We start from the raw sequence: 27,140 nt of genomic DNA on the forward strand, positions 1-27,140 counted from the left end.
CAAGACATTTGGCATCATACGATCCTCAATAGAGACTAGCTTGTACAAGACATCTAGGTCTAAACGCACCACCAATTCTCCTAAATAAGGAAATGTTGGACATGCACCTAAGAATAAATAATAAATGAAGAAAAAGCAAGCTGCCTATGCTGCAATTGCCGATCACATGTGGCGAGGGACCAAATTATGTTTGTAAAGTATCATCGATTATCAACAAGAGCTAATGGAAATCGAAGCTAGTTTGGAAGTGCTAGGCATTGGCACCTACATACTAGTCTTGTGTTGTGGATGCACTTTGCTTCATAGCATTTTATATGCTCCTTATATTCGACGAGACTTGCTATTAGTAGTTATTTGCTTGGGCTATATTAAACTCATGTATGAAGGCACTTGTTCAACAAAATTAATAATTCACAATATCCAACAAGGAATAACGAATTACATATTGTCCCTACGAGTACTCAGCTACCGATTATCCAATATAAATAATTCTATATGGTTAATTGACATGCTAAAAGTAACAAGGAAGTGTGATTTTGTTAAACTAGATTCAAAATTGAAATCAACTACCTTGGTCAACAATATATTAAATTTGAGAAAACTTGATGATTTTAAAATTTTAGGACTCAGGATTTTGTTATCATATTCAACTTTGAGTATCAAGTTATGACAATTTATTTAATTAGTGTTGACAATCAAATTTATTTAAAACATTTGATGATTTCTATTGAGTAGAATCAAAGCTACTATAATAGTAATCTTGATATTTTTTTTACCAAATTAACCATATTTTCAATGTTTGCTATCAGAAAATGATAATTAACAGTGAATTATTTGATCTCTTGAATATATAGTTATCTGATTTAGATTAAGATAAAAACTATCGATCTTAAAAGACTTTTTTTTTTTCCATGGCAGTCCCTTGCTCCAAAGTTTGGTAATTAAGAATAGTATCTTTTGATTGTGTGTACGTAATTAATTTCCACGTTTACACCACAAGGCATTGACCAGAGTCAACTGTATGAAAGCATCAAACACGTTCATTTGTCATCTCACAATATCACAACACGTTAAAAACTTTCCTGTATTGGCTTTAATTTCAATCAATGCTTTTGAGACTATTTTTACTGGGTTTTCAAAGTTAATAAAGCTATAGATACATTTTAAATTATGGCGAGGTGACTACTTAATTGTGGAATTAATATAATATTTCAGCTAAACCAATCCCAGTTTTATTTTATTTTTCCAAAGGGGTCCTCCACTTTTACAGTGTCTAATGTGTACGTGAGAAATTTCATTGTGGAATTAAAGTCTCTGAGCTCAACCAATCCAAGTTATTTTGTTTTTCCAAAGGGGTCCTCCACTATACCGTGTCTGATGCTTTCATGAGATTATAAAATGATGATTCTGTGAACGCAAACAACTCAAAAACATATAGAATTTTTTTTATCAGTGTCAGAAAAAATAATGGATCTCAATATACTGCAGTTGCTACTGTTTCTGTGCATGAAAATATTGGTTTCTGGAGTCGGGGCCGCTGCTGAAGTTAGGTGCATAGAGAGGGAGAAACAAGCTCTTCTCAAGTTTTTAGGTGATCTTAGTGGGTTAACGTGGGGAAGTGAAGAAAATAAAGGGGAATGCTGCGATTGGGATGGTGTGGAATGTACCGACACTGGTCATGTAGTCTCGATCAATCCATTGACTAAGCTTTTAAGAGGTAAGATAAGTCCAGCATTGCGAGAGTTAAAGCATTTGCAGTCTTTGTCCCTCCATAGCGATAATTTGGCAACCGATAATCTTGATTGGCTTTCCGATCTTTCTTCTTTATATGATCTCAACTTGAGCGGTTGTAACCTAAGAAATGTAACCAACTGGGTACAGCCAATATCAAAACTCTCTTCACTCAAGGAATTGTACTTGTCAGGTTGTCAACTCCATGACTCTCTGTCTACATTTGATGTCTTTGCAAATTCTACTTTGTCGGACCTTTCTTCTCTTGATCTATCCTACAATAATCTCACTTCCATTTCCACATTTGACTCAATGTTTAACTTTAGTAGAAGTCTTGAGCAAGTAGACCTCTCCTATAATCAGTTAGACGGTCATATCCCTCATACTTTCTTAGAATTACGTTCTCTTCGGGATCTTAATTTGAGAGGTAATTTACTTCGAGGGGTTCACAAACCTTTGGAAAATTTTAGTCATTTGCAGTCAGTAGATATATCATTCAATAAACTAAATGTACCGCTTCCTCATTTATTTGAAAACCTATCAGAGATAATATCACTGCAGCGTATAGATTTATCCAACAATCAACTTGTTGGTTCCTTGCCAGACATCAGCAGATTTTCATCTTTAGAGAATTTTTACCTTAGTAACAATCAATTGGAAGGGGTCCAACCACAAAGCCTTGATCAACCTTCAAGTCTTAAATTTTTAGACTTATCTTACAATCAAATTTCAGGATCACTGTTGGACTTTGGAGGATTTTCGTCATTGTACGAATTAGATCTCTCCGGAAATCAATTGAAAAAGCTACCCAAAGCTATGGAGCAACTTTACAATATCACATATTTAAATCTCTCTTCAACTTCGTTGGAAGGTACAGTTACCGAACATCACATTTCAAACCTTACCCGCCTAAGACACCTTGATTTATCTTTCAACAATGTGTCTTTCAACTCGAGATTTGATTGGATTCCTACCTTCCAATTGGAACAGCTAAGCCTCAGTCATTGTAATATAGGGCCTTATTTTCCAAATTGGATTCGAAAACAGAATTCTCTTGAGAATCTCTATCTCTCTTTTGCTGGTATATCCAACACAATACCTGATTGGTTGTGGAATATGTCTTCCATACAACATTTAGATCTCTCTCATAATAATATCAGTGGCAGGATTCCCCATTCGCCCACAAATTTGGATTTTGTAGATTTAAGTTATAATAATCTTTCTGGCCCAATTCCATTGTCAGTTTTTCAAAATTCAAGCGCGTTGATACTTTCCGAAAACCTGTTATCGGGATCCATATTCAACTTATGCACAATTTCTGAGAAGTTCTTCATTCACACCCTTATTCTCCCAAACAATGAATTAGACGGAGAGCTTCCTAATTGCTGGATGAACTTTTATTCCCTAGTATATCTCAATTTGGCAAATAATAAGTTCTCAGGTAAACTTCCCCCCACTTTAGGCACTCTGACGTCACTTACAATATTGCATTTGGGCAACAATAATTTCATTGGTGAATTGCCTTCCTCTTTGAAGAATTGCAAAGCGTTGAGAAAGTTAGATGTGGGAGGAAACAAGTTAACAGGTACAATTCCATCGTGGATAGGAACACACCTAATATTTTTGGAGGTCCTTAGCCTTCGATTTAATAGTTTTCATGGATCCATTCCTCCAACAATTTGTTACCTTATCAATATTCACGTCTTGGACCTTTCTAGGAACATCATTTCGGGAAAAATTCCACGATGCTTAAACAATTTTACTTTTTTGGTCTTGAATGATGGTTCATCAATTCTCAGTGATGATCGCTCTTGGAATTTCAATTGGGAACCAGAGGATGAAGATGATAATGCTTTGGTTCAATGGAAAAGACAAGAGTCAGAATATAAAAGACTAAGAAATTTGAAAGGCATCGATCTTTCTAGCAATAAGTTAGTTGGAACTATTCCTCAAGCATTTTTTGATTTGAGAGGTTTAGTTTTCATCAACTTATCAAGAAACCATTTAACCGGGAATATTATTTCAAGCATTGGTCAATTGGACACATTGGAATGGCTTGACCTGTCTAGGAACCAACTTTCTGGGGAGATTCCAAATAGCCTTGCAAATTTACATTTTCTCAGTGTTTTGGACTTATCATACAATAATTTGATTGGCAAGATTCCACGAGGCACTCAACTACAGAGCTTCGACTCATCGACGTATGTTGGGAATAGTCAACTCTGCGGAGATCCATTGGTGGAGTGTCCTCATTACCCTTCGGTGAATGATCATGGCAAGATAAATGTTGTTGAAGAAGATGATAGGTTTATAAATAGAGATTTTTATATCTGCATGGTATTTGGTTTCATCACTGGGTTCTGGATAGTTATTGGCACTTTAATCCTCAAGCATTCATGGAGGCATTCCTATTTCAAATTTTTGAATGATATTGGAGATTGGATGTATGTGACTACAACAATCTATGTGACAAGATTAAAGAGAAAATTTATGTCCTAAAGGTTTGTTTATTTAATTATTTGCACCATGACTATGGTATGGAATTTATGAAAATAAATAGAGAAATCTTTTATCCTGGCCTGTTAATGTCCTAATCTTGACTTTGTTTATGACTGAAACCAGGTGCCTCTTTTTGGAAAAAATCAATGGTTGGAGTAGTGCACGGGCTATGAGCGATGTTGTTATTTAATTTAATTGACAACGTTATCATGTTTTCTGTATATTTGCAGAAATAAAATCAGTTTGTGAGTTCCAGTTGTTTTGTTGTAAAATAGTTACTTTAATTATTGAAAATAAATAAATAAAAATTTCTAATTGATATCAAGCATTCCAGGTGAATATTCGTTGCTTTAACACTTGTTATTTAAATATCTCACTTTAAAAATTTATAAATGATTTATACTCATAAGTAACTTCTTCTTAGAGGTAATTTCGTTATTTTAACTTGGTATAAATATTTAAATTTTATGTTTGATACTTTAGTAGATATATTGCCGATGATACTATAGTTATGAATGGTTGGACTTGGGACCATAACTTACTCAATTGGAGCTGCAATTGTTTTTTTGGATAAGGTAAGTATATTATATCCAAAGTATAAAAATAAGTACAAATCACAGGGGCATAGCCCAGGAAACAATGCTAGGAATTAATGCCTTCCTAACAACAATAACAAAACTCTAGAAATGTGCTCATATTCTAATCACGAGAACAAAAAATATTTGTAGAAAACCCCCAAGAGCATTGGAGCTATCTATTTTCATTAGATGGAACCAAGCTCCTTCACAAATTCACTCGTGCACAAATAGTAAAAACAATATCTTGAATAACAGTAGACTCATTTTTAGGAGCTTCTCCATGGGTCCTAGCATTACGTTCAAGCCAAATAGCATAAATCGAAGCCGCAAACATTAACCGAATAACAATGGAGGACATTGACCTCCCTCGAAATTGTTCCATCCAAGAAAGAGTGTCTAGCCAACTCCGTTGGACCCAAGGCAAGTTACACTTCGCATGCAGAGCATTCCAAACACGCTCAGAAAATGGGCAAGCAAAGAAAAGATGATCCAGATCCTCCACTGAACATCCACATAGCACACAACACATAGACTGTACCAAACCAAAGCTAAGAAGCTTTGTCTGTGTATAGATGCCACCTTGAATTACTAACCAAAGGATAAATGCATGTCTAGGAATACATTTAGGGAACCATACAATGTGATACCAAGTCACCCTAGGGTAGCGAAGTCGAAGAGACTCCCAAGCACTCCAAACAGAGAATACTCCATGTGTATCATCCTCCCATCGCAATACATCCTCTCTATTGCTGTCCGGTCGAAAAGTATCAAGCGTATCTCGCATCAAATCAAACAAAGCTGGGAAGCGAACTGATGGCCATCTCCAAGTATCACCCTCCACAATATCAACCACTTTAGATAGTCTACTCAATCTGGATTCACGAATGATCGTCTCTCCAAGAATCTTTTCTAAAGGGCCAAGAGGATGCCAATTATCATACCAAAGCGAGGCACGTCTACCATTCCCAATTCTGATTTTCATTTTGTCCCTCCCTATATCCCGGAGTCCAAGAATTTTCCTCCAACTCCAAGAACAATCCCCAGGACACTTCAATTTCCAAATGCTCCATCCTCTAAGTAAATAACAACATGTCCACGAAACCCAAAGAGAGGAGGCAGAATCCAAACAAAGGAACCAAAGATGCTTTAACATGGTAGCCTTATTCCAAATCTCCAAGCCCCGCAGACCCAAACCACCCTCCTCCTTAGGCATACAGATTTTTGCCCAAGCCACTTTAGCCCCACCGATGACAAGGTCACTACCCTTCCACAAGAAGGCCCGCAATGAATTTTCCACTTGCTTGATCACAGTTTTGGGTAAAAGAAATACAGAGGACCAATAAACCTGAATAGAAAATAACACTGACTTAATAAGTTGTAACCTCCTTGCATAGGAGAGCGCTCGACGGGTCCAACTCTTAGCCCTAGCTATAATACGGTCCAGCCATATGTCACCAGATCTGATAGAGAAACAAGAAATGGTGGAGGCTCTGAAAGTTCAGAGAACCAAAATATAAAAAAGGAGAAATTTTATTGCAAAGAATCAAGGACGAATTTTGATGTTGCTATTTTTCCATTATTTAAAAAGACTGGACTTGGAGAAAACATACATTTCATGAATGTTCCATATAAGTTAAATAATGTTATGTTGTGAGGTTCAAGGAGTGTGTGATAAAAGAATAAATAAAAATTGTAGATCTTAAAGTGTATGATTACATATAATGTTTAACCAATTTAGCACTATCAAATAAATTAAGCTAAAATACACTCATTTTCAAAGTCATGTTCGGAGATAGAAGTGAATATCTACTTTCCAACTACTCATCATTAGAGCTAGACAATGGCAAATTTACGTGACCTCCACAGAAATTTATGAACTTTCATGCATTATTAGGTTTTCAATTAATTCTCTATTGAGATGTTAATTCATTAAATTGTATTTCTATTGAAGACATTCGTGTCATGTCAAGTTTAGACATCGTTTTCACTTTTAAGGTAAGCAATAAGTCCTAACTCATGGGTTTTGGATTTTATGAAATTGGAATTTGTTAATTTTTATTTTTAGGAAATTGGTTGTTTTCTAATGTGATTTAATGGAATGCTGGGACCTTAGCATTTGTCTGTTGAAATTAATTATATTTTCATGGTGGGAGTTATTATTTGATATATATTAGCATTCATTAATTTGTTGAATTTCCATGTCAAACAATTATGGAAGGTTATCAACAAAAAACTTCATTTCCAAGTGAAGAGCAAGATTTTGGTTAAACGAGCGTTCAAGAGAAAAAAGATATTTTGGAAAAAAAATTTGTATCCTACTTTTTGACCCCATTCTAAAAATATCTAGCTCCATCACTAGAGCTAGATCATACACAGTGGGGAAGTTACTACTTGCAGAAAAAAATTCCTAGTGAGGAAGTTACTACTTGCAGAAAAAAATTCATTCTGGATAATTATAGTCTTACTTGGTGTTGTTCAAACATCTGTGCTTCAATTTTATGAAATTGAGTAATTATACGTTAGTTTTATTTCAGTCTCACGAATAAACTCCGATTTGGTTTCAATCATGTAACAATATTTTGATTTGATTTTAATCAAGGTAATTTTGTCCAGTCCCACCTAGAGAAATTGATAACATGACAGTCAATAAATGATTGTCATCGCACATAAATATTATTTCCTAATGTGGAATAAGTACATCTTTAGCAAAATAAATGAATATCATCATTTTTTTACTATTGCTTATCATTTTCAATCAGTCTTAGAGATAGGAATTTAATTTATTCGATTGGAATCAAATTAAAGCCTAGTTACTCAATAGAACAAAATTGATGTACATTTATCTAATTGAAAGTAAAAGGAGAAAAGAAAAGGTATAATTAATGTGAAAGAAAATTATGTGAAAAAGAAGTTGACAGTAATTCACTGCACGAAAAAAAGGTTTTTGAAATAGCCAAAAAACGTTGCAAAAAACCTTTTGCAGCAGCGTTCTAGCGTATGTTGCGAAGGTTGATGCTGCCGTTGAGGGAATAGTTTTTGAAAACGTTGCGGTAACCTCTCTTTTGCAACGTTTAACAAATGTTGCCGTAGGTTTTTTTTTTTTTTTTGTTGTTGTAGAGTAATTCACATATATCAATCACGAAACATAATAGAAAATAATTACATCAAATAACTCCAATAATCATTATTCATTGAATTCTAAAATGTAACAATATTCGTACAAAATTCAGATCCAAAATTCTAAAACACCTAAAAATCCAATACATTTTCCCAAAAAAAAAAAAAAAAAATCACTAACTAAGTAGCGTGTGAAATCATCCTATCGGCCTCCTTAATTTTCTTCTCAGCAATCTTCGACATGAGTTGTGCCTTAAATATCGGTCCTAGCCTATAAAGAAGGGAGATAAAATATATACCACACTTTAGACATTTGTACCAATTATAATCGAAAAGAAAAGCAAATAAAAATAAGTAAGAACCATTGGCAATACATGAACCTGAAAAAGAAAACTCATAAACCACATCGCTTCTAGAAACGCCTAATTAGATGTTACTGTAAGTATTATGCCCTAGGTCCAATCAACTTTGGATATAAATACTTTTATATATAATTAATGCAATTAAATGGCAGATCTATTATTTAATTAATAGACAATTAAATAAATAATAGAGTCCGTAAATTCAAATATTTGTAATTTGTTAATCACAAGGAGTTGTGATTGTGAGATACAAATTACATCTGATTGAATCTTAAATCATCCGTGGTCGTAAGTAATAACGAGATACGGATATCATTATTACGGATAGACCATCACGTGTGGCATTTCTTACTTGTGAAGTAAGTAGCTGATCTCACAAGCTAAAGTGTGGTGACACTTAAATGAACACGTGGATGTTTTTGTTATAGAACAAAACATTGGAGACCCGTCGAGAGATTCCACATGGACAACTATCTGAGTGTCAGTGGTTAATTTCTAACGTTCGATAGTGGAATTGGTCCTTTGACTTGAGGTCGTCATAGTACCTTATATGAGGACAGTCATACTTTGGCGATGTTGGATGTTGCTCTGAAAAGGGCCGCTAATACGACATTATTCGGGTACGTCAAGAATCGTATGAAGGCTGTGATTGATCAATAAAGGATTCGTCACTCTTAGATAGTAGGAGATTATGATCTGCGTTTCATTCAATTAAGTCAATAATGAAATCCTTGGCCAAGGTGTACTCATAAGTCGAAAAGGAGTTTTCGTTTTATATTGACTTAATAATGGAGTGAAAGATATGATCGATGATCGAGATTGACACAACTCCATATCTCGTAATTAATCGGATCATATTGACGAAGGGATTATAGTTTCACGGTAAACGAACGAATTTGGTTTTGTCATACCACGTGACATTTCCCGTCACATGTATTGCCCTGACACATTGCTAAATGTCAATCAGGGACGACGAATGTGAATTGACGATAAATTAAAAGGGTGTTTTAATTTATCAATTTTGATTATATCAAAATAATATTTCATGTCGTTAGGCATTGTGGTCGGGAACCTAATGGGTCACACACAAAAGAGAATTGGAAGATTGCAAATTGCCAATTGGTTAATTTAACAATCGTTGGATAAATTAATTAATTGGATTTGTAATTTATATTTTCGAATTAATTAATTGGATTAATTAATTCACGGACCGGGTTTAATTAATTGGATTAATTAATTATTGGACCGTACCGGGCCGGGCCGAACCTGTTTGGGTTTATATAAATACATAACTAGGGTTTGAGGTCCATTAAGGTTTTCATTATTTTTGCTAGCACAAGAGAAAACCCTAGAGGCTGCAATCATATTCTCTGTGTGGATCACCGTTGGAGGCTGGACAATTGGACAGCTGTGGTGGCGAATCAAGGTTGTGGAACGAAAAGAAAAGCAAAAGGATTGCAGATCTGAAAAAGGTACAATCTTATCACAATTTCTATCTAAACACAAACGCAATTCTTGACTGCAGCGGCGGCGCACCGCCCGTGTCCGACCGCGCACAGTAGTAGCAGCACGCTTGCATGCTGCTGCGCGCTTGCTGTAGCTGGCAGCGGTAGTGACGTCGCTGCTATTGCAGCGGCATCACGCCGCTGCTGAAGGAAGGCAGCAGCGCCGCGCGGCGCTGCTGCAAGGGCGAAGCCGCCGCTGTAAAATAGCGGCGGCTGTTGTCATTTCGCCGCCCCCTAATATTTAAATAAAAAAAAAATTTGGATTTTAGGGTTAATCGAGTGAGAGGTTGGTGGAGACGGGAGTCTCCTCTGCAATTAATGTAATTGTGGGGGCCTGGCTGCAATATGATGTTGGGGGTCCATTTGTTAAAATTTTAAAATAATGGTTATTTTGCAAAAGGTTGATATTGAGGACCATTGCTTGCAATTCCACTACCGGGGGCATTTCTGTAAATAACAAAAAGGGGCCCTTTTATAATTTAAAGAAATTGGAGGTCCTGTTTATAATTTTTGAAATTGGGAGCCTCTGATTGTAATTTTAATCTTGGGTAAATGTGCAAATTTCAAAATGGTTTTGATTTTGAATTTTAAAATGGTTTTAAAATTATATTCTAAATGGGTTTGACTCATAATTTAATTTTGACCCAAATTAAAATTTTATTTAAAATTGACGACATTTTATATTTTCGTTAAAATTAGATTTTGACTTAAATATTAAATTATGACTCCAATTGAATTTTATTTTATATAGGAGTGTTATCCTAATTTAAAATATTGATTCAATTTAAATTAGAGTTGGACTCCAATTTAGGACCTAGTTAAAATTCGTTTTAATTAAATTTTCACCCGAAGATTTTTTAGAAATTAGAATTGTATTCTAATTTGATATTTAATTAAAATTTGATTTTAATTAAATTGTTTCGCCCTAAACTTTTCTTTAAATTAGAGTTAGACTATAATTTGATGTTTAATTAAAATTTGATTTTGATTAAACATGTTCGCCCTAAAATCTTAGATTTAGAGTTGGACTCTAATTTTACCATTTAATTAAACTTTGATTCTAATTAAATTCATTCGCCCTTAAATATTGGAATTAGAGTTAGACTCTAGTTTTATCATTTAATTAAAATTTGATTTTAATTAAATTCAACCGCCTTACATTTTGAAATTAGAGTTTGACTCTAATTTGATATTTAATTAAGATTTGATTTTAATTAAATAATTCCGCTATATAATTGTTGAATTAGAGTTGGACTCTAATTTGTTATTTAATTAAAATTTGACTTTAATTAAATATTCCCGCTAATTAATTAATCGATTAATATGATTAATTAATTATTTAATTAATCCGATCCATTTGTCTAAAAGAGTTTAGACGACTTAATTGCTAGAAACTTGAAATTTATTTGCATATAATATTAGATATTATATATGTATACATTTATGTGATGAATGTATTATTAGTGGACGATTATGGACTCGACCATATGGATGTGTTGAATGGTTAATTTTTAATTTTGTCGTTTTATGGGCCTGCGAGCTCTTAATTGTTTTGGGCCTGCGAGCCCGTTATTATTGTTATTATTTTGGACCTGCGAGTCCATTATTATTATTATTGTTACTATGGGCCTGCGAGTCCAATTTCATTTAGGCCTACGTGCCAACTAGTATAAGATACATGTTGGAATTGGACTAATTGCAGAGATAAGAAGAGGTGGAGACCATGGAGATGGTGCATTGACACTGTTCAATGCTATACCCCCTAGGAATTGACCAACTAGTCTTCTTTATGGTTCGAGAAGACGAGATAGTAAAAGTTCATTATCGTCCACACTATTATATTATGCATAGTAAATGTATAATAATAATATATATATGATTTTATTATTGTTGATGAGACTCATAAATACAAAATCCCTCCATAAAATATTAAGTCACATTTGTAATCGCCTTCCATCATTATAGTGAAAAATTAGAGTTTCAAATCGTCTCAGCTTGTTGAGTACACTCAAGGCTGGTCCATTAGGAATATATTTGACACTATGAAATATTTGATATTTCTGAATGATGGATTTGACTTAACTAAAATTTATCTTTTGTTGAATACACTCAAGGAGATAAATTTTAGAGGCATGTTAAGCTAACACATAAGATATGTGAAAACAAAGAGTTGTCAGCTTAATGATTTGGAAGTTGTATGGAGATACAATTGATAATAGTATCTACCCAAATATTATATTAGGGCTTGTTGAGTACACTCAAGGTCTTAATATAATAGATGGGATCCCAGCCCACTGGGAGTGAAGCATGGACTCCATAAATTTATGTGAGAGGGTCATAAATTTTATTTAAACTGTGGGAGCATAATTAATGTAATAAAAGTCCATGTTAAATTAATTAATGCATTTTTATATTTTATTCTTTTCCTTTTCGTCATTTACATTTATATTGAATCTGAGTAACCATATGTTTTGCATGGCATACTAGATGCCAACAACCAAACTATATTTTCTTAATTGACACTGCAATTTGAGAATTGTTCTTATGCATGAGAAAATTGGTCACGTCCTTGAGTAGCCCTTTCCAGAGACACCTGCTGATGACTCGATTAAAGAAGAGGTGGCTACTATAGTAAACGCAGTGATGATAATAGTATTGTAACGTATGTGATACTTGCATCTATGTCACTGAGTTACAAAAGCAACTTGAGAGTATAGATGTTAACACATAATTCTTCATTACAAAGAGTTGTATGATAATAATCATGTGTGGAAGGATATGAGACTTCCAAACAACTATACCGGTGCAAAATGACAGAGTAATCTTCAATCGATGCTTAGACACTGAAGATGATTGACGTTGAGAAATGTCTCAACTGTATTCAATCATAAACCATGAACTAAGTGGTGACTTGGTCCTGTAATCTCTGTCAGCTAAAGCTATTCACAACTAATTATGAATTTAACGTGAATAAGCTCGAATGCAAAAATATTGAGTTGCTTAACATGCTTAGAACTGTTAACCCCCTTATCAAAATTGGTAGTGGGCAAACCATTGATTTCTTTAAAGATATTAAGAGGAAGTCTAAAGGGGCTTTGTGAAAGCACCCAATATGGTTAAGACAGTATAAGCGAAAGGACAAATACCAAATCTAATGACCCTTGGTTTCATTATAGAATGAAAGGTCAATGGAAGGAATATTGTATGGCTTACGTCTACTTCACGAGTTTCTTAGATATATGATACCAGGTGTAAATATCGTATTTATACAAATATGGAGAAACTAAATAGAAGTATACTACTGCGAAAGGAAGAAGTTAACCTACATGATGGAGATGAGCAAATGTTGCTGCATTGCCTGTAGGAACATACTTCTTACCGTTGCCCTTTGATTTAGTATTGGAATTAGAAAAATGTCATTTTATGCCAATTGTAGCTGGAACATTAAAATGAATTTCATGTTCGGACATGAACTATTTTAATGTTAAGGACAATTGTTGTTCTTGTTTATCTTGTTAAAGATCCTAATGGCTATGGTAAATTATAAAACGACATTTATATTCTTTAATACTAAAGATTCTATAATAAGTATAGAAATTATAAGGCATAAATACTATAATCTAATTATTACCAAAATCTGGCATGACAGACTTTGTCATTTAGATGAAATATAATTCCAAAGTTACATAAAGATGTATTCTTAGGATTAATTCATTTTGACAAGTACAAATTATGCATGTCTGGTACAAATCTTTTTTTATTTGAAAAGAAGAAAGGTCAGCATAATTACTGATCTAATGCATAGTGATGCATATGGACTCATGTAAAAGGATGCCAGGTAATGTTTCTCTTATTTCATTAATGATCATGTATACTTGATGAAAACTCAAACATGAAATTCTTGAAAAGTTCAAGGGATTCACACTAGAATTAGAGAAACAAATAGGCAAAGATAGCCACACATTAAGATTCGATCAAGTGAGAGTATCTTAAAGATAAAATTTAGATTATTTAAGAGAGAATGAGATTCTCGTGCAGTGGACTCCTTCATATACACTGCAGCAAGGTGGTGTATCTAAAAGGAGGAATCGTTAATTATTACATATAATGCGATTAATAACAAGCCATGCAAATTTCTCAAAATTGTTTTGAGGTCACGCATTGATTGCAGTGTGCAACACACTAAACCATGTCCCATCTAAATTGGTTAACAGAACTCCACACGAGTTATGGAAAGACAATAGTCCCAATTTATCTTATATGAAAGATTGGGGCTATGACGCTTATTTGAAGCGCCTTAAATCGGATAAGGTTGAGACTAAATCCGATAAATACATATTTGTGATATATTCAAAAGAGACAATTGAATATAAATTCTATTATCATGAAGAAAGTTTTCGTCTCACGACATATCGTCTTCCTAGAGAAAATGTTTACTCTAGGAGAGGACAGTGGGAGTAAAATAGAATTTTGAAAGAGTTCAAAAGTCCACAGATATAGTTAACCAAGTAGATAAATCTGGGTTTGATCCCATATCTGATATGTGATATACTTTGGATCAGGAAGTAAAGACTCCTGAGGACATGACAGCTCTATGTGAATCTAGTAGGCTCGTTCGACCTTCAAGAAGGTGCGAATCATTAATCAGTGATCCAGGATAATGAACCTGCTAGTTGCGACAAAATAAAGTCAAGTGTTGACTTAAAAGAGACAGCAAGAGGCCATGAAACTCGACGCAAGTGAACAAGGTTTGGACCTTGGTCAAGCCTCCTAATGGAATAAAGTCCATAAGCTTTTGTAAATAGTTTACAAAAAAAAAGGTCGATATGGATATGAATATCCATATATACAAAGCAAGGCTAGAAGCAAAGGTTAAATGTTGATCTTGGTGAAATATTTCTCCTGCAGCCTTGCTTAAGTCCATTCGGGTTTTGTTTGCAACAGTTGCATATCGTGACTATAGGTTAAGAGAAGTCTCTTGGAGCTGAAATCTTAGATTTGATGAAAAGTCAAAGTGTTTGATTTTATCAAATTTGAAAATGAATTGTGTGTTTACAAGAAGATAGTGGGAACATTTTTCGTATTCCTAAAACGACATCCCTATATTTCAATCGTTGAAATAATGGTTGTGAAAGGAATTATTCATAAATGATATGGGATAAGTAACTTGATCTATGGAGGTAGATCTAGAAGATTGCTTAACTCATCCCAATTTACATAGATGAAATCTTGAGAAGATTTCATATGGAGAAACTGGTTTACTCTTAAGCGGTATGTTGGAAAGGTTCCAAACGTGAAGCAAACGTTGATTCAATAGTAGAAACCTAATACATGGATACTTCAGAAGTAGCAAAGAGTTGCAATATGGATCATCATGTTCATAAATGAACTTGGAGTAGTTCCTGATATTGTTGATCACATACAATAGTATTTGTAAGTATTATGCCCTAGGTCCAATCGACTTTGGATATAAATACTTTTATATATAATTAATGCAATTAAATGGCAGATCTATTATTTAATTAATAGACAATTAAATAAATAATAGAGTCCGTAGATTCAAATATTTGTAATTTGTTAATCACAAGGAGTTGTGATTGTGAGATACAAATTACATCTGATTGAATCTTAAATCATCCGTGGTCGTAAGTAATAACGAGATACGGATATCGTTATTACGGATAAACCATCACGTGTGGCATTTCTTACTTGTGAAGTAAGTAGCTGATCTCACAAGCTAAAGTGTGGTGACACTTAAATGAACACGTGGATGTTTTTGTTGTAGAACAAAACATTGGAGACCCGTCGAGAGATTCCACATGGATAACTATCTGAGTGTCAGTGGTTAATCTCTAACGTTCGATAGTGGAATTGGTCCTTTGACTTGAGGTCGTCATAATACCTTATATGAGAACAGTCATACTTTGGCGGTGTTGGATGTTGCTCTGAAAAGGGCCGCTAATACGACATTGTTCGGGTACGTCAAGAATCGTATGAAAGTTGGGATTGATCAATAAAGGATTCGTCACTCTTAGATAGTAGGAAATTATGATCTGCGTTTCATTCAATTAAGTCAATGATGAAATCATTGGCCAAGGTGTACTCATAAGTCGAAAAGGAGTTTTCGATTTATATTGACTTAATAGTGGAGTGAAAAATATGATCGATGATCGAGATTGACACAACTCCATATCTCGTAATTGATCGGATCATATTGACGAAGGGATTATAATTTCACGGTAAACGAACGAATTTGGTTTTGTCATACCACGTGACATTTTCCGTCACATGTATTGCCCTGACACATTGCTAGATGTCAATCAAGGACGGCGAATGTGAATTGACGATAAATTAAAAGGGTTTTAATTTATCAATTTTGATTATATCAAAATAATATTTCACGTCGTTAGGTATCGTGATCGGGAACCTAATGGGTCACACACAAAAGAGAATTGAAAGATTGCAAATTGTCAATTGGTTAATTTAACAATCGTTGGATAAATTAATTAATTGGATTTGTTATTTATATTTTCGAATTAATTAATTGGATTAATTAATTCACGGACCGGGTTTAATTAATTGAATTAATTAATTATTGGACCGTACCGGGCCGAACCTATTTTGGTTTATATAAATACATAACTAGGGTTTAAGGTCCATTAAGGTTTTCATTATTCTTGCTAGTACAAGAGAAAACCCTAGAGGCTGCAATCATATTCTCTGTGTGAATCACCGTTGGAGGCTGGACAATTGGACAGCTGTGGTGGCGAATCAAGGTTGTGGAACGAAAAGAAAAGCAAAAGGATTGCAGATCTGAAAAAGGTACAATCTTATCACAATTTCTATCTAAACACAAACGCGATTCTTGGTGGGAATCGAAAATTATTTTAAATTCCGCTGTGCATGTATAAGTAGATTCCCAACAATTACAACGGTCCCAGAACCATTTTTCTAAGCATAGTTAATTTACCAATGAGACTAATGAATGCTAATTCTCAAAATTTTACTATCCAACTAACCAACTGAAGCCAGATGCATGCCAAAACTCCATATGGACATGAATTTAGCTAAGCAGGCCAGAACAAATACAGGTTGTGGGTAAAAGAGATGTCTTACTGGGAAAAATGACTGAAGATCAACTAAATAATTCAATGAACAAACTTAAATCAATAGTCAATACATTTACCATCTCAGAATTGACAGAGAAAACATGGTGATGGTTTTAAAATTCAAGTGAATATGATATGATAGTTTATCCCAAAAATACAAATTAAATAAAAAGAAAATTGGGTTATGCTCACCTTAAAGCTAATGTCCACAAGATGATCATCAAGGTGTTTAAATTTGCACCAACAGGAGGCATACAGGATGGAGATATCCAAAAGCCAGCCTATAAAATATCTAAAAGTCAGACTATTTCTCAAAATTGTATAAGTAATATGTCTGGTTCATTTAAATGTAATTAGCTCTTTTTCTGGGTTTAGTAGTGTTTTTATGTCCATTTTCTTTCTACAATTTTATTGCTCTTGAAGGTAGAATCAGAGTTTCTAACTCTCAACATTTTGCCGCCAAGTTAAAAAGATCACAAAAATTATTACCCAGCATAAAGAAGTGGCAATACTTGCCTGCGCGTAACTATTTCTTGGGTCAGCACCTGAATTCTCAAAAACACATTTTTTTCAACTTCGCTAGCACTAGATAGTAGATAGTCCTAGCAGCATAGTGCTTTGATCCAATGTAATTGCGAGCTGAATTGACAGACAATTTCGGCGAAGACTGAGATAATACAGAAAAACTGCAAACTTAAGGCTATATGCTAAACATTCAATTTTCAATTACAAAAGAGCTAAAACATGCACCAGTAAGACAATGGTTAAATCTAACCTTATGAAACTGTAAAATATTTACGATATTATGTCAGCTTAAAAGTTGGTAGAAAATTCAATGTTGAATATGCAAGCATTCGCTAATGTCGATATTAAAGTTGTGTGACATAATGAGCTTTTGGTGTCTCAAAAAACTTACAATCAGCATGGAGAGACAAAACTGATTCATTTTTTATGTTACTACTGCATATTTAGCAAAGTGAATTTTGATTGTGTATTTATTACTATCATCAAGTGAATATGATATACACGAGGTAAACACTAACTAACTGCCGTTTTCTCTCCAAGGTTTTCACGACTTCAGCATTCGTATAATTATTCAAAAGTACAACATAATTAGACAGCTTTTCTGGTCCCATCCCATAAAATTTCTTAACAGCAAATTTCCCAAGCACAAAATTCTTGTGAATCCTACAAGCTGTAAGTAAAGCAGCCCACATGTTTATAGTAGGCCTGAATGGAGCATCTCTTATCAATGCAAAAGCTTCATCCAGAAGCCCTTCTCGGCCTAATAATTCAATCATACAAGTACAGTGCATTGCTCTAGGTTTCACCTTGTAATCCCTACTAAATGCCTCTGCATAATCTCCAATATCCACAAGCCCCCCAAATTATGATATTCCAAGAAACCAAGTTTCTTTCAGGCATAGTGTCAAACAACCTATGTGCATCGATCATCATCCCGCATTTCACGTGCATCAACAGCACCCTGTTTCTTATATACAAATCCGGCTCAAACCCAGAATTTAGCATACAATTAAACACCCTTTTGACACCTCTAATTGATTTCAAACCAATGCAAGCACTAACCAAAGAATCATAAGTACTACAGTTAATATCATTATCATCCTCGCATGCCAAAATCTCAAACAATTGAAGAGCCTTACGGTACCTTTTGTACAAAACCAACAATTAATTAGAAAAACCGGTGGTGGCGACCTTTGGGCTTTCACCATGCACTACTGGAGAGGCGGCGCCGGCAAGTGCGTGACAGATTGAGAGTGAGAGAGATGCACTAAATATTTCTAATTATTTGTTGAGAGCAAGGCTGTGAGAGAAGACTGAGAGATTGAGAGCACCGTGGACTATCGGAGAGGTGGCGTCGGCTATGGCGACGGTGAGTGACAAGTGAGACTGAGAGATTGAGAGCGAGGTTGTAAGCGAAGATTGGGAATTTAGGTTAACTTGTCTTCTATTTTGTTTGAGGGGGTGACTTTAATTAAAAATTCCCTTTTTCGCAAAGTTTATTCAACGTTGAAAAAAATATTTTACTTTTTGCAACGTTCAGTCAATGTTGTGAAAAGTGTTCTTTTGCAACGTTTATGAAGTGTTGCAAAAAGTAAAATTTAACATTCAATAAACGTTGCAAAAGAGAAATTTTTTGCAACGACTATTAGCGTTGCAAAAGGCGAGTTTCAACAACGTTTATTAAATGTTGCAATAAATTTAACTTTTAGCAATGTTTAATAAACGCTGCAAAAGGTTAAACATTTCGTAACATTTGATAAACGTTGCGAAAGGCGACATTAACAACATTTATTTACAAAATGTTGACAAAGCTGAATTTTTTTAACTAATTGCAACGTTTACTTGTTCAAATGTTGCTGTAAACCCCTTTAGCAACACTTTACTATTGAATATTGCATTTTATGTGTTACAAATGATCATTTTTTGTGCAGTGATTGTAAAAAGTCTATACCTTTGTTTGAAAAAGAAAAGTTGTAGAGCATCTCTTTAGTTCAAATCAACATTTCATCTACTTTATACACAATATAATTACACTTTAAACTACATGCAAAATTTATGAAACTAATTCAATATCAATCTTCTTGAGGAATGCTCTGCTATGATTCTCACTCAAACAAAACAAGCAACTTAAACAAGCATCAATTATATCCTCATCTTTTAGACGTTAAAGAGTCTCAAGTTGCTTTTTGTTTATAAATCACCACGAACTCCCAACTTCAAAAGCGTAAAAAAATCAATGTTATTATGTACGTGCACACGCACACGCACACGCACAAACACACCCACACATTCTTTTTATATATTTCATTATCTCTCAATTAAAATAATTTATATTAAATTATATTATAGTCGATATAATTGCTTAAATCTCTTAATTGATACTTTCCTCGCTTAAAATAGAAAACATCAAAATAAAACAAAATTTTTTTACATAACTATTTGTAGTTTACAGTTTTTTCAAATCATATAAGAATTGGACTGAATTGAACAAAAAAAGCGATCAACTTTAGTCTAGACAATTTCTGTTCGTAGATGAATCCTTGTGATTTCATGTAAAGAATTTTTTCTGAGCTTAAATCAATTTTATTATAATTTAAAATGAGCCATGCATATCCCTAACTAGAAGGACGCCATAGGTTTAGTAAATTGTAAAAAAATTAAATAAAAAAAAAACTATGAAATAGAACTCCCCAGTAAAAACAAATTAAGAACTTATTTGTAAAAAATTAAAATGTTAGGGACATCGGAGGCAATTTTCCGTTCAAAACAAAGAGGGAGGATGTGTCACGTGGGTATGGCCCATGAGCTCAAGCGGATATGACCCGTATGGGCATGGAGCAGAAGGACTTGATCTCGTACAATCATTGGATACTTCCTCCTTAAATCTTTCCGAAGTTAAATCAAGTGGTCCGTATTATTTCTACGTGCTAACGAAAAGGTGTTTGCACATAAATTTGCTTTCTTAAGTCAAAATATTGGTTATTCTAGTATTTTTTTTTTTTTTTAACTCAATCACCAATCCTAGTATTTTTACCTTTCTTTTCAATCACGCAAAAAAATAAAAATAAAAATAGAAATAAAAGAAAAAATGGAGAAAAAAAAGCCAATTTCACAAAAACAAAATTTAAGCAATGATAGATGCTCTAGTTAAAACAGTTCTAAAGGTCGGTACTGGATAATTACGTTTTGCAGAGTCATCGTGCATGACATTCATGTTCTAACCAAAAACCAACTTGCACTAATCGCTAGGATTTGGAAATGGTCTGCAGGATTTAAACCTAGGTCTCGAAGGAGAGCAATTCACAATAAACATTTTGAAATTGTGATTAGTATAAAAATATTTGACAAGATTCTCCTTTCTCAAATAACATCAGATGATTCAAAATTGATTATTCTGTTGAACAATTAAATTTAAAAGCTACAAACAATATATCAACTAGCAGACCTAAATATATCGAAATCCTAAAATATACCTTCTCATCCACAAAATGGAGGACAATTCGAAGGAGCCACCAAATTTAATTTCACGTGAAGAGCTACAATATATTTGTCGTAGCTAGGAGAAAAATGGTTGGCATAAAAATATAGGATTTATTTATTTATTTATTTATTGTTTAAATATAAGTACAGGTTTATTTCAATAGGACAAGACTTGATGGTGAAGTACAGGTTTGTTACAACTATCACACTCCTACGAACGTGATGGTGGAATATCAAGACATAAGGGTTGGTCAGCAAAGACGATTTATTTAGTGCCAAATATATGTATTTCAAATTCTTTTAGTCAAATTGGCTACAATCGATTTGAGTGGATCAAAGGATTAGGTACGAGCTCTGAAGCACTTGCTTTCACTTTCAATGTTGGCAAAGGCAGAGAAACAAGGGAGGGATAGGCGACTGCTAAGTAAAATTTTTAAATTTTTTTGGACAATTTTTCTAATATATATTAAAGGAAGAATTGTAGCGATGATGCCAAAACTTTCACTTTAATGTAGCCTTGACCAAAACTTTTAATTTGTGGTGCTCACGGTACGTATTGAAACATTCAAAAACTCGCTCCTAGAGTCCAAATTAATGAAAAATTCTCTATTAGTTGATTAAAAATCAATGATATAACCAATTTGGATACAAATCAGGGAAGAGGTGGTTGGGATATGCTTTTGAAAAGAAATAAAAAGAAGCTCCCATTCATTTAAGAGTGAGCGATCCTAGTAGAACTCTAATAGACTGAATTAACTAAGGTTGTCTTGGTTACAAGGGATTTTGATTTCATTAATAAATATGACTTAGCCTCTGTTTAGTGAATTGCAAATGGTTTATGAATAGTAATGGCATTAGGTCTGAAGAAATATATGGCAAATAACGAGTAATTATTATGAATGTGATTAAAAATAAATATTTGATTCTGACTTAACTTATAAACTAATGTATAAATTGTATCCAAACAGAGGCTTAGTTTATGGTTGTGGTCATTTTGGGATAAGGAGGGAGGGGTTGTTTGTGGATTTCCAACATTGCCAAGTTGTCGTTTTGTCCGAACTGAGCCAAGAAATACTATCTATTGATCGCTAGTTCCATGCTATGGTTTTCATGAACTATATACTGCATTCTTTACAACTTGAAAAAGTCTTTTAAATGAAGAAGATTTGAAACAAAGGTTTGTTTTCTTCATGTAATTTAAATTTCTGAATATGAGGCTATAGAGTTTCCATTTACACACATAATGTGCTTGTTTGGCAGTGCTTATAGGTTGTGTCCTATGTTATGTGAGGATAATAAGTGGGTAGTATGTTGTGGGTTCTATGAAATTGTGGTTAAAGATTATGTTTGATCAACTTAAGCTTTGCCAAGCATGCTCAATATTAACCGTGTGTGGCAATGGTACAAATAGTTTGCATATTGATTTGTGAGTTGTGATTGTATCACTAAGTCAAGCATTTTAAGTTTTCATTTGAAACCTTGTAAACTCTTAACATATTGAGAAGAAGTCTAACCAGGTTAAGTTGCTTCTGTTTTGGTAAAGAAACTCTTCTCTTCCGCATTTCCAAATTTCTCTTCTGTTATGCCCTGCCACGCCATACTCATTGGCCTTGAGTTCCATATATAGGATACAACTTGTATGTCTTCTGACTTCCATTTTTCTTTAAATTAAAATAGTACCCAAAACATCTACAAGAAATCTTAATTTTCTGTTATACAAAATATTTGGGTAATGAAAAATTGAATCAGATTCACTCTGGTGTGGCTGCACAAAATCTGGCAAGCGGATTTCACAGAGATTGGCTTCTATGCGGCCGGTGTTGGGCGATTGAAATTTCTTTACGAACATTCAAGCACGGTCCTTCTTTAGTAAAACTTACTTGCTATCCAGTATTTCACATGACATAATAGTGTGAACCCTTCCAATTCACAAAGTCATTCTAGAGAGAAGTTTATTTACTGATTCTTAATTTAAAAATAAATAAATATACAGAGGAGAAACTTCTGTAGCTACTCATCTTTTTTAAGGCATACAAATTTGAATTATTTAGTATTCAAGAGAAATTTGCTCAATAATGGTTACCAAAAAAAAAAAATAGAGAGAGAGAGAGAAGAGGAAGAAACCCCAGCCTTGGACCTTTCTTTTCTCCAACTGACATGGTAGCTATCACATGATATTATCTTGAACGAATTTTCTTCTCATTCAGCTTCAATTGCCTTGCTTGACTCAGAATTTATTGTTAATGCTCGAGTATTTGTAGATGGCATAACCATACCCTTCTTTGTACTTTATAGGTTGAAGATATGAAGCTATTGGTTGCAAATATAAGGACCCTACTAGGAATATGTTCAAGGGCACAAGATGAGTAGATGAAGATTTTCGAGATTTTTTATATATTTGTAGCTTTTCCTCAATTTCACTGTTGCTGTTTTATATCCCGGTTTTTATTTCTTTAATCATTTTTCAAGGTCAAACTTCCAGAAATAATGAATGGCTTCAGCTTCAGAAAGCATAGACGATATTTGCAAACTAAAATTTTAGCTAAGATATGATTTGCCTCTTTACTCAGCTTTACAGATTACTAAGTTGCCAATGATGTTCAGCATATAGATTGTGCACATTATTGTGTTGAATATAGTGCAATTAAAACGTAGTGCAAAGAATATTAATGCGTGTATATTTATCGACGGTTTTTTTTTTAAACATTTAATGAAATATTATATGCTTGTACATTATCCCAAGCATCTCATTCTTGTGTATTTCTTTGTGAGTTTGTATTTAAAATGGATGGTTGAGTCTCGTGGGTTTCTGGTTGCGGACATAAATGTCATACAAATAAATTAGGGATGCGTTTGCTCATAATTAATAGGTGTAAACCTTCATCTGCAATTTTTCCAAATTTTAAATTGGGCCACAAATCAAGAAAAGGGCAATTGTGTAATTGCGTACTAATTTTGAATTGGAAGTGTGGGTTAAATAGTGGGCACTGGGCAGATTGTGGGGATAACTGCCATAACCGTAACTACCATGGTAAAACTCCGAATAAATAAAACTGTAAATAAAACAACAAATATTAGTATAACACTGAAATCCTGTGAAAAAAATCTAATAAAAATTTGCGTTTAGGCTTGGATTTTCACTTCAAGATTGTAGTAATAAAATGGGTGGTTGGGAGTTGAGAGTAAATTATATATATTGTTGATATTGAAGTCTGGTCAAACCTTGCGAATGCTCGTCTCTCCACAATATGATGGATGAGAAGAGGAGAATGTATGACAATATGAGTGAAATCAAGAAAGGGCCATGGAAGGAAGAAGAAGATAAGGTGTTGCTAAGTCATGTTAAAAAGTATGGTCCAAAGGATTGGAGCTCTATTCGATCCAAAGGCCTCTTGCACCGAACTGGAGAGTCACGTCCTCTCAGCCGGGTTAATAAATTCCGACCCAACTTGAAAGCTATGCATCAAATGCATTACTTTTCACCTTCCTAGAATTTTTTGTGTGTGATGAGGATGAATGTTGTATGATTTTCGGCCTTGTGTGTGCGCAAGCGCCCCTATATTTATTTGGAACAAGCCTTAGTTTTTTGTCATTTTGTGTGTATGCACGTGCTCACACGTGTTATGATGGTGAAACTGTAGTTTTAGACCTTGTGTGTATGCACACACATCGGTTGAGGGACAACACATCTTCAAAGACTAAAAACTATGGGATCATCAACTTGTGTGGTTTTAGGCATTGCACGTGTCTTTTTCTGTGAGCGTGTGATATATAAAATAATGTTAAATGTAATTCAATTTACACGTGTGGTAAAATTAGGAAGTAAAATTGAGGAATTAATGACAGCTTGTCTCTTTACCTTTTCTAGTATATATGCTTACCTTTAAAATTGTATGATTTTTTTATGTGGGATCTTGGTTTTAACATTTTTGGCATTTTGATTCAAGCCATTATGCCTACATTTATGCATAAATTACGCGTTTGAAGAGATGTCTATGATATATCCCTCTATGTTTGTATTTGCTATTTTCCAATCTTATGTAGTGGGATTAAGTTTTCGGCAGAAGAGGAAAGAACGGTATAAACTCATACACATGTAATTTTACAATTTTAGAAATTCAATCATGATTACATAAACTATAAACGTATCTCTCGATCTTTTATAACACCTATGCCACTTATTGCATGAACTAGACAAATATATCTCCTCTCAATATCAATAACGTCCTTAAATCAATCAATATGCGATCAAGAAATTGAATTATTAAACACACAATAAACAATTAACACATAATCAAGTTGCATGAAATCTTTGGAGCTAAATAAATATTGAACCTAAGATCGTTCATCCTAACAACAAATTATTTAGCCCATCATATTTGAAATATTAAATAACAAAAGAATGAAAAACATCACTGAGTTTAATTACAATCAACAAGATAGAATTCACTTCGAGCTATTGTTGATTGTCTCACACAAATCCCAACAATTATTCTTCATTTTCTTCCCTGCGTGGTGTAACCTTCCCAATAAATTGACGGCTGAATGCAATTAATTATCAAAATCCTTTCACAAATTATTGATTGATTATTACACAAAAAATCCAGAATAATGTTTTGCCTTTTCTTCCGTCTGTATCTCCGCTTTCTTTATGTGTTTTGCCGTGTATTTATTCTTCTCTCCGCCGTCAGCTTCCTAAATTTCCTTTCTATGACAATTTCATTCATTTTCAATTGATCCAAGGCCTACTTTAATATAATATTTATCTGTAAAAGTATTATTTTTTGTGGCAAAAATGCCAAAAACTCTCCCCACCCCAACCCAACCCAACATCCCACCACCCTACTCTATTGCTTCATATCAATCTTATATGCTCCTCATATTCGATGAGACTTACTATCATTAGTTAATTTTCTTAGGCTTAATTAAACTTATGTTTGAAGGCACTCGCTCGAGAAAAATTAAAGTGTTGAATATCACGACAAGTAGTATAACAGCAAATCAAGTATTGTTTCCACGAGTATTGTGCTACTATTTATCCTCTTAATTAATCCTGAATCATTACTTGAATCGATGCTAAAAGTAAAACGAAGGTGTGATTTTATTAAACTAGATTTAAACTAGGAATTAACTACCGTGGCAATCAAAGATTTGAGAAAACTTGCTGGTTTTTAAATCATGGTTTTGTAATCATCATTAACTTTGCGGATCGAGTTATGACAATTTATTTCATTCTTGTTGACAATTGGACTTATTTAAAATAATTGATAATCCTCTTAAATATAATCAAACCTTATTAAATAAGTAAACAATTCACTGTATCTTTATTTGAATTTCAACTTATCCAAATGCAATCAATCACAAGAACTTCAAATAAAGACCACACAAGTTATAGAATTATCTCTATCTCCTATATAATTTGGGATTAGTACTGTTAGTTCTAAATAGGCATTTCAAGTTTCGATTTCAACATGAATTCACTAATAATTCATAAACTGGTCATATTCATGAAGGGCAACTAAGTCAACAATAAAGATTCAACATATAATCATAATTAGGATCGCAACTGAAAGATTGAAATTAAACAATTAAATTAGGTTACATCGTTCATCCCAACTCAGAAAATGTCTTCCATCATCAATTTACGTAGAAAATTGTATGAAAATTTTAGTACATCATCCGGGAATTGATTTAGAAAAGATAAAAATGATGAAAATCCCCCATTGAATCTCGAAGAATAAACCTCAATCTTCACCTTGAAATCTCCATCTCTAATTTCAATCTCTAGTCCCAAGCTTGAAACCCCTAGAACTTGTGTATATGTGATGGTGTTTTCTCCTCTAGATTGTCTCTGTTTCAACGTTCTCTAACAAAAGGATAGATAGAGTCCACAAATCTTTCAAATTTCGTCTCCACAAAATATTAGAGACACCCTTAAAATTACCTTGATTCGAGTTCAAGTCGAACTAGATGATTAGTGTGCATAGTGTACCATACTTAGTGTTGATGACTAAAAATGTTGTGACAAATCTTTACAAAAATAATTAAAAAAAAATTTTACAAATCAATTTTCAACCGTATAAGTTATGTTTCAAATTTTTATTAAGAGATTGAAACCCATATTTGACATAGCAAATGTTCTCATTGGAAACATGCTACTTCCATAGTAATTGTATCCCTTGTAGTTAGCTTTTCCATGCATTTTTTATCCCTTTAATTGGATATCGAAAGAAA

At 33.7% G+C, this 27,140-nt stretch overlaps 1 protein-coding gene and 1 long non-coding RNA gene across 3 annotated transcripts; one reads left to right on the top strand and one right to left on the bottom strand.

The window, feature by feature from the left end:
* Window positions 1–1,443: 1,443 nt before the first annotated feature.
* Window positions 1,444–4,549, top strand: LOC111399461 (receptor-like protein 12). The gene is made up of 2 exons (XM_023026772.1): window positions 1,444–4,232; window positions 4,354–4,549. Exon 1 carries the CDS (start codon window positions 1,468–1,470, stop codon window positions 4,228–4,230), a length of 2,763 nt encoding a protein of 920 aa, XP_022882540.1. The 5' UTR covers window positions 1,444–1,467; the 3' UTR covers window positions 4,231–4,232; window positions 4,354–4,549.
* Window positions 4,550–7,977: 3,428 nt separating this feature from the next.
* On the bottom strand, window positions 7,978–18,878 carry LOC111399462. Of its 2 annotated transcripts, XR_002703670.1 has the most exons (4): window positions 18,571–18,878; window positions 17,391–17,568; window positions 17,094–17,182; window positions 7,978–8,196 (listed from the first exon to the last, which is right to left on the bottom strand). It is a non-coding gene; the product is annotated as an uncharacterized LOC111399462 (long non-coding RNA). The 2 variants fall into 2 exon arrangements; XR_002703669.1 differs by having other exon boundaries at window positions 17,391–18,878.
* Window positions 18,879–27,140: the final 8,262 nt, after the last annotated feature.

This window comes from Olea europaea, chromosome 9, assembly GCF_002742605.1.
Source record: "Olea europaea var. sylvestris chromosome 9, O_europaea_v1, whole genome shotgun sequence".
NCBI classification, from domain to species: domain Eukaryota; kingdom Viridiplantae; phylum Streptophyta; class Magnoliopsida; order Lamiales; family Oleaceae; genus Olea; species Olea europaea.

Bases quoted from the DNA above. Each gene is read 5' to 3' on its own strand.
- LOC111399461 (XM_023026772.1), top strand. From the start codon at position 1,468: ATGGATCTCAATATACTGCAGTTGCTACTGTTTCTGTGCATGAAAATA.